Here is a 16,212-nt window from a genome sequence, read left to right as displayed (position 1 = left end):
GACGCGGCACTCAGCAGCGCTGAGAAGCTAGGCGGCGGCACGCCTCTTATGGCGCCGCTCCCGGCCCGGCCCCGCCGCCCGCCCCTCACTGCCTCGCGGCCGCGCGCATGCGCGCTCCGCACCCGCCGATCGGCCCGCGTCAGCGAGGTGAGCCGAGGCGGCCTACCGCTCCCAGCGTGCTGTGCGCGGGGCGGCGCCCGCCGCCGTCTCCGTGCGTGGGCCGTGGAAGTCCCGCCCCCGCATGCTATAAGTAGGCCTCGGCCTCACCGCCGATCTACTTTGCGTCGGTGCGCGTTGAGGTGGTAATGGCGCTCAGCATTCAGCGCCTGCAGGCCGCCCTGGGCAAGAGCGTTAAGCTCACCTTGACGTGTGGCGTGTTCCAGGGCGTGCTGCAGCACGTCAGTCCTGGCCGCGACCTTCTGCTGCACGCAGGTTGGGCTGACGGCGGTCTCCAAGTCCCATCGGTCGTGTGTGGACAATGTGGGGCTGTTGGGTGCCTCGGCCTTACAGTAGCCTGATTAGCGGTGGGGCGCTGCCTTACGGGCTGACGGCTTCTGTTCGTTTCTTTTGTTTTCTTGTGAGTAAGACGGCTCAGAGCGAGTATGGCCCCACAGGGCTACGGCCGGCAGGTTGTCGAGGCGGCGCCCGGCTGAAGTGGATGCTAAAGCAGGCATCAGGATGAATAAATTGTAGCCCTAAGGTTAACAATGACTGCATTTGTCTGTGCTTTCTAATATGAGATTACATGAGTGCAGCAGATTGGAATTTCAACTGTTGAGTGTATAGAACCACTGTGTAGAAACTGTTTTGTAGAGAGGTGGAACTGTTACAAAAAAATACTTAACCTAGTGTTTGTTGGATTTTTTGAGTTACTAGAACTGTGTGCTCCACTTGTCTTGCTTTGTTCTACAAGTGGTAAGCTTTTACCCACGCGTCTCCATTTTTCTACTTCCTTATTGCAGTGAAGAACTTGGAAACTGGCAGGAGCTCCCCAGGAGTAAAGGTGTTTTACAGCCGAGAAATAGTCAATGGTGAGGCCTTAATGAGTGCTGAGGCATGGGGTCACGTGCATTTGGTTCAGTCCAATTTTGGTCGCTGCTGAATTCTTCAGTTGCACAACTTTCTAATAAAACCAATGGGAATTAGTGCTGTGTAAATCACACAACTTTTGTTCCGCTGTTGTTTGCTGGTGAAATAATAATTCCCCACTCTGTGGAGATCTTGTGACTGTCCCGCATTAAAGTTTATGAGTCAAATAATAAACAGCTCAGTAGAACCACTGATGAAAATAACAGCTTGAAGTTAATCAATTCATTTGCATGCACTCCATGTTTATTTCCTGAAGGTGGAAGGAGTAATTACACATTCATTGTGTTACGTTCTTGTGTTTTGTGCCAGGCTGGGAAGTAAAATTACCAAATGTTCTAGTTAATTTGGCTTTGCTTTTTACTTGCACAGGTAAAGGTAGTCTCCACAAAATGCTTATGCAAGCACTTCTATGATTCACTAATGATAAAAATATGGAATTGCTCATATAAATTGTTTCCAGTATGTAAGGGTCCTGTGCACTTCTATTGGCATCTGCTATAAAACCTTGCTTCAGAAACAATGAGCTGAGCAGGAAGTAGCTAGAAAGCAACTACTAAACTTATCAAGTGCTTAACTGTGTCCATTTTTCTTTTTCCCATGTACCTGTATACCTAACTATATGTAAGATAATTAGTTGTAATTCTGTATCGACTTTGGTTTTGGTGGGATGCAAGCCATTAGTTAGCCTTGTTTAAATACTTAAGTTCTGATATACCCCTTTTTACAGACCACTTGTGTAAATTCCTACATCAGAATGAGTTTGAAATTATTTTATCTGCTTTGAGGTTTTTTCTCATATAGCTATGTTCTATTCTGGTTTGTATATTTCTCCTTTTTTGAGAAATAACTGTCATAAAGTTGCTACCAGTCAGCACCAGAATATAAATTGTTTACTTCTATTGCAGTAGAATTGCTGGATGAACCAGATTCACAGAAGAGAACAGCAGTGCTGTCTGAGTATGTTGAAGTATTTCCTTCTTTTCATAAAACAGGGGGTGGGAATGTATTTGGTAGGGAGGCCAATTCCTGCATTAAATATCTCACTGGTGTTTAAACCCAACTGTGCCAAGTTTGTATTTCACCTCAAAAGAGGTGAGCAGGATGATGAGTAGCAGATCTCCACTGTTTAAAAGACTTTTTCAGGCTGTAGCATATTTCTTTTTTTTCTTCCCATTCATGTTCCTAGGTATAATTCTCTTGATTTATTTGTGGTCTTGGGGTGAGTTTGCCATGAACATTTCTTCTGTGTTTGTTGAATAGTTCCAGGGCAGTTGTACATAGGAGTTAAGTTTATACAGTTGCTCTGAAACTTACATAAATGTAGCTTTAGGTAGCTGGTAAAATTATGCTTCGAGCTCCTGCAGTCTGTGGTTCTTAGATGGCTGCTTTTGAGTCTCTTGGCATGACCTGAGTAGTTTTTTCCTTTTAAGACAAGAATGAAATGATATCTAATAAACAGCCTTAAAATATAGCCAACACATGAACTTCTAATCAGCAATAGTCTTCTTGCTTCCTGTTGCCTTGTCTCTTTTTTGCTTTGAACAAATATACATGTGCACATATGCTCACTTGTGTAGCAGGTTTCTGAATTAATCCTTCACTATACCATTTTAGATGAAAGATTCTTCATGTACACCTAAATGTGAATCAGAGTTTTGTTTTATCATAGTGAGATAGAGCGCCATCTTTACAGCCCTATAATCATAGTGGTGTGGTTTTATATCAGTATAAAGGAATGTTTACTAGTAAGTCATATTTTGCTCTGAAGTAATCTTTTTTTTTTTTGTCTTGGAATGTCCTGTTGTAGCAATGAAGCATTGTATATGTGATGTATTTCAAATAGATGACTACTAACTTTTTGGTCTTGACTTGCTACTATTTGTGTTATTTAATAACCTTCTTCTAAGTATAGCAAAGTTTCAGTGGATATAACTGTTTCACCTATTTATGAACTTGTAAAACCAGCCTTCAATTATAATATCTGATCAATGATTTAATTATTATGGATTCAGTGTAAAGATTTGCAGATGTTTAAGCTGTTGGGGTCTTGAGCTTATGTCAGGCAATTCATACCTTGTAATTCTTTCTTCCCTTGAAACCTTCATAGCTGAGCTTTGCAGTGAGCATCTGTTTGGTTTGTGTTTTCACCTTTTACTTTCAGACATATATCCCAAGTTTCATGTAAAATAAAGGTCCTGGGGACAGAATAAGCTCATGTTTGAATAGCTTCAAATTCTCCTTTTAGAATTGGACACACATGATTAGGAAGTTGCTTCATGTGTAGCTGTTTGTTGTTGGATGCAGGTGGATAGCATTGCATGAAGAATTTTTCCTTGTTAAAATATCCAATCCTGTAATCACATATCCAATGTGTAATGTTTTACTTTTGGGCATGTATGTATGGCTGCTTTGCTCCTGCAGGTGCACTTCAGCTGTAGAGGAGAACAAAGGAGCAGACATGGGAACAGCACAGGGTGGCCTGGGGAGTTCTCCATGTGTTTCCCCAGAGAGGCAGCTCAGAGCCTTGAATAATTTAAACATGAACTCCCTCCCAGGTAATGTCAGTGTTAGTTGTAATGACAGAAAGACAGGGATGTTACAAAGGAAGGGAAAAGATTGTTCACTTATCTCTGAGGATCTAGCTTAGCAGAGGAAACTCCCTAGGGGAGGGATCTCCAGAAAGAGCTTTCCATGGTGGCAGTCAGCTGCTAGATGAGGTTCAAGAGATGCAGCCAGGCTCCACTCCTTCTGGTTGCACAGCTGAATTGCCTTCACCTGTGTTCCTGGGGCTGACTGGGTCTTTTCTCCAGGTGCTCAATCAGTGGGTCAGGCTGTGACTCAACAGTTTCCATACACAGTCAAGTAGTGTAGTTGCTTTGTGTTAGCCAGTATCTTCCCTAGAAGCTGCAGTTTCTTGGCTTGCCTGTTATCTGGACAGGCTGTGCTCTGCAAGAACAATGGTCATGGACAGATAGGCACGGAGCTTATCTGCAGGCATTCTTTTTGCCTTCAGATATGTACATGACATCAAAAAGAAGCTCCTGTTTTCAGGAATGTTTATCCCGTGGTTCACATCCACAGTAGAAGTGGCAGAGTAGTATCATTGATCTTTTGGATAAGTCAAAGTGCTTCAGTTGGTAAACATTCCTCTGGTGATTATTTAATCTTGTCCCTGAATTGTATGTGGCATGACAAGTAAATGAAAACTCATTAAGGCTAATGCTCTTTGTTATTGTGCTGGCTGTCATGCCTGAAAGGTGCTTGCATTGAATTGGTTGAGTGATTCCTGCTCTATGTACAACCACAGGTATGGATCTAAAAGAAGTAATAGGCTCACTGTTCTTATAAAGCCTTGACAAGCACTCACTGCTTGTGTAGGCTGAAGGAAGGTTACTTGCACTGGCCTTGGAAGTGGGGGGAGAAAAGGGCAAGGTTGACATGCTTTTAAAATTTTGCCTTATCTTTGAAATTGAACAATATCTCAGTTCAGAACATTTTGTGCTGTCACGGGTGTGTGAATGGGGAAGGGAAAATCTTTGAAAGCCTTTCTTTTGCTGAGATATTCATGAGATATTGTTAGGCAGGTGTTTAAAAATGCTAAAATCTGTCTTAGATTCTGTTAGTGCTCTTAGTCATTTACTTGTTGGTGTTCTATGGTATCATTGTCTTTTCTGTCATTGTTACAAGCTTTCACCTTCCCTGGAATGCCTGGGAATTAGGGCTGTTTTAACAGGTACAATTTCATTAATTGGAATCTGTCTTTTTCTTTTATGTATTACAAAGACAAAAAAACAGAAAAAAACGCACTGCAACTTTTGAGTATCATTTTTTCCATGGGAAAGTAAGAATTTTGATTCATGCTGAGGACTGTGCACATCTGAAGTGAACAGTTCAGAATCTGAAGCTGTGGATTCCCCATACTTGAGGTTTTTTCTGCATCCTGCAGAGGGATTGGAACTGGATGAGCTTTAAGATCCTTCCCAAACCGAACAGTTCTGAGATCTCCAATTCTTATTCTATGATCTGTTTATGTGTGTTAAGGAAGTAGAAAGATAAGAGTTGAATTGCTGAACTAGAGTGATATTATAATTGAAATATATACCATCTGTAAGAGTTTGTTCAAGCAGAGAAAACATCTTCTTTTTTTTTTTTAATTTCATTTTAGGGAAGGAGGAAGAAGAGAAAATAGAGTATACAGTTGTTAATTGTTTCCAGGAGAAATTTGGCCCAGCAGTGAGTATTAATTGAAGCTCTCATGTGGTGTATATGACTTTAAAGCCTCTTCTGTTCTAATTGTAAGTACAGGATTGTGAGCATTGCTACAATGAGTTCTTATACTGGAAATCATTTTTGCAGGCTGTAGTGAAATTTCAGTTCTAAGTAGTAACTGGCTTCTTGAAGTCAAGTAGAAATGGTGTCGGTGGTGGTGTTAAGGTATGTTTAAGTTGTGCATACATGCATAGAAAGACTTTGCAGCAAATATCATTGATTGTTGATTATGGTTTTCAGAATATATATCAGCTGTTAACTGAGGTGAGGGGTCGATATTGCTAGTAAGTGAGCAATTACTTAAAAAGGTAGCAGTACCAGGATTTGTTGGTGTTTGGAGAGAGAATTAGCAGTGCTTTTTTTAATGGACATTTGGAACTTCAGAAATGCCTGGACCTGGGCTTTTTTCTTTAAATTGTGTGTATCATCAGTGAATTTGGAAGGAAGGGTTTGCTTCAGATCTAATGATAGACTTAGTAAACCAAATAGTGTTTTTAGGTCTGAATTAGATCTGTGTGTCCTTGATGCCGTTTTGTCTTGCAGCTAAATCAGATGAGCTTTGGGTACTCCTTATATGTATAGTGCACACGTGGATAAAATAATCCTTTTACCACAGGGGAAGATTTCCTTACTGCAGAGGAATCTAATTTTTGCTTGAAAAGAAGCTGGCTTTTTTTTCCTGCTCCTTTTATATTGCATGTGCAGCATGGGTTAGTTTGTCTTAATTATCTGGGAACTTCAAGTGTCTGTGAGAGTAGCAGTTTCATTTCTTATACCTTAGAAGATGAGTTCATCCAAAAAAATACCTCCTTTGTGATCCTGAGAAAGCTCCTAAAACCTACTTAAGAAAATTTCTAAAGAGGAGATCAGGAGTCTATATTATGTAGTTAATCCATGATCTCTGTTAAATCTGTCATTGTTCCTACTTCTGTAATGCCATGTGTCTCACTGGGCTGATACTGCCTGTTTCTCTTGGATCACTGTATACTTGAGTTTTGTTGTTGTGATTTATATTTACATTTCTTAAATTTGGATCATAACCAGAAACATCCCACCTTACTATTTGTTTCTCTGTCTATTAGTCTCTGGCACTATTCATTTAATCCTATTTTTCATTAGGTGCTGCACCTGAAACAACAGGGTGTTATCAGTGTTGTTGGAGAAGGTGTCACTTTGTGTTGTAATGGGAAACTCTCGTGGCTTCAGGTAAGAAACAGATGTTTTCCAACAAGTGCCCCAACATAGTAGCAAAACTGGGAAATGTTTTGGGATTAGCCTTTGTTTAAGACTTACATAACTGTTTTGGTAAATGGATGTGATTTTCTTCTAGACAGATTAAGCGTTTTATGGAAGACCTGTTGCAGAAACAATTATGCCACTGTAAGGCAATCTAATAAGTAATCTATATTTAATATAAAGTTGTTTTTATATATGGTATGAATTAGAAGGTTTATTAAATATAAATAAACTATATAGCATATGTGTAACATTTGTTTGCAAAAAACAATATAATTTACTTGGCCTGCCATCTATATTTACTTGAATAGAGGTAGAGATATTACAATAATACAGCTGTTGTCCATTAAATAGCTACAAGGCCTACCTAATCACAATGCCAATATAACTGAATTAGATGGAAGGATTAAAATCTATCTGAAGATAAAATATCTTGGTTGATGACTGTGTTATGAAAATTTTTGGGAAAAAAAAAAAGAGATGGAAAGGAGTATTGTTCAATCTGCTCAAAAGCACCTTGGTTTGTTTTTAAATAGGCTTAGGACTGAGCAAAGCAAAAACTTGTGTGGGAGTTCTGTACTTTGAACTTGCAGAAGTGTCCACCTGCTGTGGCATGGCAAAGTAATGAATTTATATCAACTGTCTTTAAGACATCAGTTTGAACATAGACTAAAATTTAAACTTTTTCTATCTGAATGGTGTGGTGGAGAATGATGTCTTTTGTTTTTTTGGTAGCAGTTTTTCAAAACAAAAGGAATGCCATGACCATGAGAATTTTGCTTGATGGTGTCAACTGTTATGTCACCATAATAGTTGTAGGAATTTATTTGGAGTAATTCAGCTAGAGTTTACTTTTGGTATGTCTCAAAATGCTGGCTTAAAATGTGTATAGTAGACTACTGGATCGTTCTTTCTAGCTTCTGTATCTCTGCATGTCTGAAAAAAAGACTTTCTCATAGGTTAGCATTAAGGAAACTGAGCCTGCTTCCCTTAACATAAATGTTTTTGTGACAGATTGTCTTGTATGTAACAGTGCACTTTCTCCTACCTTCAGATCTGTTGTGTTTTTGTTCCTCGCTCATCTCTGCACCTCAATTTGTTGTAGATGGCAACAAAAAGTCACATTTTTCTATTTGATATTTTCCTTCTGGGACCTCAAGCTTTCAGGAATGGATTACGTACTGTGCTAGAAGATAAAAACATTTTGAAGGTAAGGGTGGAGGGGAGTGTAAGGACATTTAAGGTAGTAGGGGTGGTATATAGATGTGTCCTGTTCACCAGAGAAGTTGTGGTTGTACACATACTTGTCTGACGGCTCTTTTGTATTCCAGGTCATGCATGACTGCCGTTGGATCTCAAACTGCCTCTTTCACCAGTACAACGTACTTCTTGACAATGTCTTTGACACACAGGTACCCTTCAGATATTGTGGTTGGGAGCAGACAAGGTGTGCAGTCTGTTTCAGTTCTCACTGTAAAGAGCAAAATGAATAAAACCAGACTGGAAAAAAGCAAACAACGTTCTGTGCAGTTACTGCTGTTGGTTGCTTTGCTTTGGGTTAACAGATAAGTGGTCATAACATTTGAATTCCTTCCATCACAGGTTGCTGATGTTCTGCAGTTCTCAGTGGCAACGGGAGGCTTCTTTCCACACTCCACTTGCACATTACAGGAGTGTCTGATGCAGCACTTGAAGATACCTTCCAAATGGAAAATCCTCATGAAGCATGAGCAGCAAATGGCTTTGGTGGGTGATTTAATGAGGCACCTTCTGAAAACTGACTTGTAAGCTGCGCTTTGCCCTTTTACAGATTTTTATTTCAGTTTTTAAGAGCATAGTACTGTTTAGTGGTTGGATTGCTGTAGTTAAGGACATTTTGTAACAGTCATTTGGGAGACAGATGCAAGCTTCAGCTGCAGTATTTCTAGTATTGCTAGTATTTCCCAATAGTTCATTTGAAACTGAGGTATTGAAGAAACGCAAAACTTGTGCAATAGAGATTATGTGTAAGTTGTAAGAATAGTTAAGTGTATTATGATACCCAGAACAATTCTGAAACCTAGTCCAACAACAAGATGGTTAAAATGAATCTAGAGTCAAGTAAGGAAAAGGAAACTTGATGCTGGTGCTGGAAAAATTAGAGTAGTGGTTCAGTGGCATTTGCTGCATCTTTAGAATTCTGCCTAGTTTCAGGTGGATAGTTAGGTGAGAAGGAACCAACTGGAAAAGATGTATGTTTTTTCCTGTTGCTGTGTTTTAAGCAATTCCACCTCTGAACCCTCTTCTGTTGTATTGGCTGTATGCAGGTGGCCTTAGAAGCTGCAAGCATTCAGTAGCACTAAAGTAGATAGCAGCATCTGGAGATTCAACTGCAGAGGAACATGAAAAAGTTTTGTTATAATTTTTACTTCTTAACTAACTTCTTGTTTGCATTGGGATACACAGGAGAATCCTGATATGTGGTTCCTGAGACCCTTTCCATCTTCTCTGCTTCAAGTACTTGCTCTGAAGGCTATGTACCTTCTGCTACTCCACTCGTCTCTAATGGATAACTTCATGGCAGACCTCAGAGCTGTGGTACATGCTTACTTAAGTACTTCACAGAATGGATCTGAAGATCACCTTGGGAGCATAAAGGTAGGAATGTCCTAGCTTGTTTCTCGGTTCAGTGAAATAATCTAAGGCTCATATGGATAAACTCTGGAAGACCTAATTAAAGTCTTTTCGTTTTCAGCAGATGTAGACCCTGCTTTATGCCACATCTTGCTTTTGGTGCTTGGTAGTGGAAGTGATGGTGTCTACATCTATCTAGCTGCATTTCCAGTCAGTCTGTTAGCATAAATCCACCTTAAGTTTGTGTTGCAGATAGTGAGCTACGGCCCTTAAGGCACAGTTGTGTTCATTCTGGTCTGATATGGAACTTCTGGACTCAGTGGATGGTGGGTGGGTGTAGACATGAAAAGAGACAGGCAGCTGTGAAGTGGTGTTATCTGGAGCTGACAGAGTTGCTTTATTTTGGTAGGATACATTATTCCCCAAGACTTGTTCTATTTTTCTCTAGTCACATCATCATTACTTCTGAGTTATTTTGAATATATTTGTTCTTGAAAAATGTTGTCTTTTGTCACCCAATGATTTTTATTTCTTCCTGATTTCTGCTCTTCTGAGTTATCTGAAAATAAAATCAGGTAACATTTCTCATTGTTAGTTATGTAGATCGAGTACTATTGTCTCATAAGTACACTTCCAAGTATCTTGGAGTGGCTTTTGTGTGGTGGTGGACTCCTCTGTAATTCCTTGGTTATCTTTAAAAGGGGAGAGGTGTGCGATTCTTTTGCTAAGGAACTTGACTTTCTTTGCTAATGGAAAGATCAGTTCTGTGCAGACAAAATAGACAATTGTATTGCTGGGTCTTTTTCAGTGTCTTTAGTGAAGAAGTTATAGCGGGAATTGCAGTGACTGTGAAAAATATTGCAGCTGTTGAAATAAAGAAAAAGGTAAATGTCAGACATCCTTATTCATCATGACAGAACAGAACTAACTTGTGTTTAGATCGTGTCACTACCTCATTTTTTGCAGTTGGAAATATTTTGAAGTATTTATTAGGAAAACTGGATGCAGATCTGTCTTAAAGAATGAAATTATTTCGCTTCCTGGTATAACAAAGCATTCAATCCTGGACTTGAATCCTTTGGGTACTATATTAAGGCTCTGAACAGTAAATCCAATTATTAGGGATGCAGTAGGAGATAAATTTACGTAACCACAAGAGGTCACAGTTGATTCACAGGTAGATCTGAAAGCATGCTTGTTTGCTTTTGTTTTTTTTTTTAGAGTTTTCAATAACAGGAGTTTGTTCTGTGGGGAGAAGGAGGAGCTTGAATCTGGATTTCCAGTGTAAAATGCATGCAAAAGTAGGAGGGATACACGGAGAAAAAAAGCAGTCTTTAAAAAGTGCAGAGGATAAAATAGTCCCTAGCACTGGGTTGTTTGGAGAATTTTTAATTGGTGTCTGAAACAATTCTTTTGTAAATCCATTTACTCCATAAGATTAGCCAAGGAATTAATTTGAACTTCAATTGGCATTTTGAAGGCCTATTTAATATCACATTTAAGAAGAATCTTGTAGAATGGACAGTAAAAGTAGCCATTTTCACCATTACTTCACTGTTAATCATTTTGTTTCTGTATCTTACAAGATAATCACACAAATGAAACTCTTGTATTAAGAAAAAAGTTTGATATGTATTTATATCAATTGATATTTAAACACCAAGCAAATCTCCTTGGTTTAGTTAAATGTATTCTCTTTTTCTGTTGTCCTGGCTTTATGATTTTAGTTATTGGTATTCCGTATCATCACATCATGCAGTGCACTGGGAGTCTCAGAAGAGAAGAAATGTCTACAGCTCCCAGAGAACTTTGCTATTGTTTTTGTTTTCTGGTTGGTGGGAAAGATAAAGCTGACTGGAAGTCCTGGGACTGACTCTCTTTGCTCCCTGGTGGATCAAAGTGAGAACCTCATTTTTTCAGAAACTTATTTGATTTGGCATCAATCCCGGTAACTTGTATGTCTGCTATTATAATTAGCACATTTTCCTTCCCAGATTGTTGCCACTATTTGTTTTTTTCTTTCTTTCCCTCTTTGTTCCCTTTCCTTTTCTTCCCTGCAGCCTGTTTGGGCCAGTGTGCCTGCTGTCCCCCTCTCACAGACACAGATCTAGAAATAAATGAGTCAAACATTGAACTTCAGCCCGGACTAGCATTGTAGCATCCTGCTGATTTTCCTTGGGACACTGCCAGAATCCAGAAATTCATCATGCCAACCACTGTTGTGTATTACAACAGAATCAGGATATACTTAGTGAAAAAAGATGCTTTGGCTTTCCAGTCTGAAGTTGGCTGTATATTGAGTGATACTGAACAACAATCAATGTTGAACAATAGCTACTGGGTCAGTTAGCAACTTGTCTAATTGGGGGATTCTGTTTCTGGGAGCAGACTGAACATATTCTCTGTTGCTCCTAATCTTGGAAATAGTAGGAAGAAGCGAGTGTGCCGCCTCATGGAGGAAAGCCAAGCCTGCACAGTTGCCTTTATGAGTTACTTCATCTTGTAAGAGTTGAGGAAAGACAAGTGTGAATAAGGCTGATGAATATAATTATCTTTGCCATTCTTTGGGCCTCTGTGTGCCAGATCTCTGTAGTCAGTTTTTCAGGGAAATCTCTTCAGTGAGAAAAAGATCCTGTGTATCCAAATAGGCCCCAGTAGTGGCAGAATGCAAGAAGCACTTCCTGAACAAATGCAGAATTCTTAGAAGTGCTTGTTTTCAGACTTACACGTAACTGCAGGTACCAGTGCCTAATTTTGCCTTGCCTGTTGAAAATTCATGACTGCTAGTGAGTGAGCTTGTTTGGTTGCAGCTAGCTTACTTCACTGGAACTGTGGGTAAGATGGTATGAATAAAAATGGATTAGTGATTTTTATTGCTTTTGCAGCAATAAACCTGAATGAGCAGAATGAGTAGCAGTTACGTATTTTGTGCAAGTAGTATGTAAATGAATCTTTGACACAGATTGTAATTTTCATGAACAGTTCCGGCTCTCACCAGTGATAGTGCTGTTTTCAGTTGAGGTTTCATCCATATTTTCTTCCCCTTGTGGGTTTTTTTTTTGTTTTTGTTTTTTTTGTTTTTTTTTTAAAAGCTGTTTTGCTGGAAATGGCAAAGAACCAGAATATTTCTGGGCAGCCTTTCTGGCAAGACTTTCACCTTGCTTCTGGATGGTCAAGTGCAGTCTTCTGTCATTTGATAGCTGTTTCAGCAGTAACAGAAGATGCACTGAGTAGCTGGCCTGTGGACTGGTACACCAGGTTGGGGGAGATATACTGGAAAGGTGGCATGATGCAAATCCTTGGACTAGAGCTTCTTTTGGGAAAGAGTTACAGAAAAGATGGGTATCGAGCATTCTGCTGGCAGTTGTTAGCAACAGGAAAGGACTTCCAGTGACTATAGCAGCCAGAAAATGTGATCATACAGCACTCTAGTTGATACAGTACTGGGAGAAGAGAATGGCTGTGGGGCAAATGAAAAGGAAAGGCATCTCATTGATCTTCAGTTTCATATATCCTTGTATGTTGATGCTTTCTGTGGTTTTGTGTGTCATTACCTACAGGGAGTATTTGAATCTTCTGAGTAGTGGACGTTTCCTTCTAAGCACTTAACATTCCACCCTTGAAACAGCAGCGAAACAGTAAATTCTGACCTCCAGTAGTTCACTGTCAAAATCCTCAGCTGCATGTTTCTACATCTTCCTCAAAGTGATGATCTGCCATCACCACTAAGTAAAAATTCAACCTGGACTTTCCAACCTGAAGATTTATGCTGTTTCTCATATTTTCAGTGCAGCTTTCTGCCAGGAGTATAATTATTCTCCTTGTGGATGCAGACATGAAGTTATATGGGCTCTGTCTGTAGAAAAGAGCTAGGAAAGAAGCGGTGTTAAATTTCTTCTCATAGATGTGTATTGTGTGTGGTTAGGTGCTTTAAAATACTGCTGTGTTCTGATGCGTAGGACTTAAATTCAAAGGAAGAAACACTGCCTGGGAACCAAGCGAATACACTTGTAGAGGTGCAGTGTTTTGAGTGGTGTCAGTTTACAAGGAGAGCTTTGGAACTGTAGAGTTTTTGCTCACCACCATTATCCCTGTGCAGCAGAAATGATTTCCTATGCACTTCAAGTAAGGCTGCAGTAGATAAGATGCAGTGCAGTATGTAGTACCAGATGGCATGTTCATGGCAGGTGATGGCAGAAAGTCTGTTCTCTTTGTAAACAAAATTGCATGCTTGAACAATAAGTCTTCCTAATTGGCACGTGAGTGAGGACTGCACATGTTGTAAAGGGAATTTTCATGCAGCTTGGCCTTAAGTGATTGAGGAAGTAGGTTACCTCTCACTGTAGCATAGATACTGGGGCATTTAGGAAGCTGGATGTAAATTTGAGTGGGTAAACAGACTGTGAGTGGGGTTTTCCTGTGAGAGGTAAGTGCTCTGCTATTTTTTCTATAATCATCTCTGTATTATTTGGCCTTCATCTGGACCTCTGTGAACTTCTAGATGCAGATTTTGAGGGATGTATCTACCCCTTACAAAAGCTATGATAATGCTTTCCTGGTGTATCCAACCTTTGTATTTGTTCTTCCTGCTCTTAGTGTTTCTGCCAGTGAGCTCACAGGGGCATCTGATTTAGCAACATGTATCTTCCTGTGGACCTTCTTTGAATATTTACTGTCTTCCCATTTGTGAGTATCAGGGCAGGTTTTAAGCAAGTTGCTACTGTTGCTTGTTCAGCTATTTCATCTTCACTTCAGGAATCTCGGGTGATCTGTGCCTTGCTGTTTGTGATAAGGTGTTGGTATAAATATTTATACTGTTATCTGAAACATTGTAGGTACATAAATGGTTTTGGTGTTGGAATTGCTACATATTTCAATGTTAAATACAGGAGGGAAAAAATGTTGCATTTGTTCCTGTGCTGTTTTTGGGTTCTGCTGTTGCTTTGCCCAGCAGCGTGGCTGATGCTTTATGTGTTTCTGGAGTTTAAAGAAAGTTTTTAAAATTTGCTTTCTTATACTTTTGCTAAATAGTAATTTTTTCTAGCCTGTCTTTTGTTTGCTCTGCAACTTCATCCTTATTTTCTTCATTTTGATGTGACCTTAACTTTATTGAAGGATGGTTGCTGCATAGTCTCTGTTGCCCTGCTCTGCAGTCCTGCTGGTTTCCTTTTGCTTTCTGTGATATTTTGCTCTTAAGTAATGTTTACTCTGTGCTGCCTGTATCTCGAAGTTGTCTCTATGCTACTTGATAGGATTTAAGCTGTTTGGCTGCCTTTTCCTTCTTGTTAGCAGGCTTTATTTGTGTAATTTCCCTTTGTAAGGATGAGAGCAATGATGAATTTTCTGATGTTTCTCCAAACACAGTGAGCATTGCAATCCTTGTTAAATAGCAGCTCCTTGAATGTAATGTTCTGAATAGTGTTTCGTCAACTGCTCAGAACCATGTCAAGAAGTGCATCTCCTTTTGTGAATTTCTTAGGCAGCTGTTCCAGACTTGCAAACTACTGACTATTCTACATGAGACTTGTTTGCTTAGGATAGAAGTACTATGATTTGGAGAAAAGCCAGGAGAGGTGCTCTTGCAGTGACTCCTGCCAGGAAACCTGAACTGACTGCAAGTCTTTTGAGGCTTTGTAAGTTAGTAGTACAGAAGATCACTGGAGCAATCTCAATCCCATACGCAAAATATCACTTAAATGCTGAAGATCTACATAATAAGGGCATAAACAGTAAGGTAGGTCTAATATTCTTCCCTTTAGGCTGCCTTTGAGAGAAAGGATAAAGTCCTTCCCTGCTCTCCTCCCCCCCAGTATAGTATTTGTACAAGCAGATAGTTAATTCGTGCTGTAGATGTAATGAGATGATTGCTCTGTTTTGTTGCCAAATCAGAGGAAACTCTTATCTGGTACCAACAAAAGTAGAGCATGTGTATGTATATGAATTGTTTTTATTTCTTTTCTTTTTTTCCTTATCAGCCTACTTGCATGGAGCTGCCAAAAGAGCTGCGTCAGCTGGCAGACATCCAGAAGCTGCGAAGAGAGAAGGCAGTGAAAGAGTACAGAATAAGTGAGGATGGTCTTTTGATCAGACCAGTCATAGAATTAAATGAGAGAAATCCACAGAAGGATGAAACCCACTGAGATGACAGGGTCTGTCTTCCCCCCCCATGAAGCTGCGTGTCAAACTACATCCTCCAACAGTCAGGATCTACTTATGAAGTGAAGGAAGAAAGTCAAAAACAAGTGTCAAGTCTGTAGGAGATCCTCAGACCAATCTCAGGTTGGCTGTAAAAATCTTTGGTGCAGGTAAATTGATGTTTGTTATGTATTTGAGGAATACCTATTTCAAAGAATAAGATGGAGCTATTCCCTATGCAGAAGCACCAAACAAATTTCTTCTTTACAAGGACAGGTGAGCAGATTGTTAAGGGGAATGTTGACGGTCTCTCTAATCCTAATTTCTGACTTAAAATCTATTTTGAGATCTCTTTTTCCCATGAGCTATTTTGGCTATTGACTTTTTCTTTTAGTCTATTTTATCAGACTGTTGTGTCGGTGCTTTTGTTGTTTTCAACTGTTGCAGGTATGTAAAACTCTCACTCAAACCAAATGTGTGAATGGGGAAGCTTGTGAGGTGCCTGATCTTTGTGATTGGAAAGGGTTTGCTTGGGAAAGTTAAAAAAAAAAAAAAAAAAAATTGTGGCCAGCTCATGTGGGCTTGGCTTATAGACAGATAAGTCTCTTGGCACAGCTGTACAAGACTTGCATAGGAGAGTGCAGGAGATCACACCCTACTGAGCAGCATTGCTGGCAAAAGCAGCAGAGGTGTACAGATTAAAAAAAAAAAAAAAAAAAAGGTTCTTTTCTGCCAAGACAGAATTACTGTATCCTGACTGGCAAAGGCAGCATTCTGCTTATGAAGTTGCAGCCCACCTCTGTCAGCACTACTGTGTCTTACTCATATAGATAAGACAGTAACAGTAATGTCTGTATACAGAAAAGCATC

General features: G+C 39.7%; 1 protein-coding gene across 1 annotated transcript; it reads left to right on the top strand.

Moving 5' to 3' along the window:
* Positions 1-305: 305 nt before the first annotated feature.
* EXD1 (exonuclease 3'-5' domain containing 1) lies at positions 306-15,347 on the top strand (the record flags this gene model as incomplete). Its single annotated transcript, XM_079537438.1, has 11 exons — positions 306-432; positions 963-1,031; positions 1,995-2,046; positions 3,511-3,644; positions 5,255-5,322; positions 6,478-6,564; positions 7,700-7,804; positions 7,926-8,006; positions 8,197-8,340; positions 9,040-9,231; positions 15,183-15,347. 11 exons carry the CDS (start codon positions 306-308, stop codon positions 15,345-15,347), a joined length of 1,224 nt encoding a protein of 407 aa, XP_079393564.1.
* Between the last annotated feature and the right edge of the window lie 865 nt (positions 15,348-16,212).

This window comes from Tetrao urogallus (assembly GCF_951394365.1).
Source record: "Tetrao urogallus genome assembly, chromosome: 6".
Taxonomy (NCBI): domain Eukaryota; kingdom Metazoa; phylum Chordata; class Aves; order Galliformes; family Phasianidae; genus Tetrao; species Tetrao urogallus.
The sequence above is the reverse complement of the archived record's forward strand: the minus strand, read 5'-3'. Positions and strand labels throughout refer to the sequence as shown.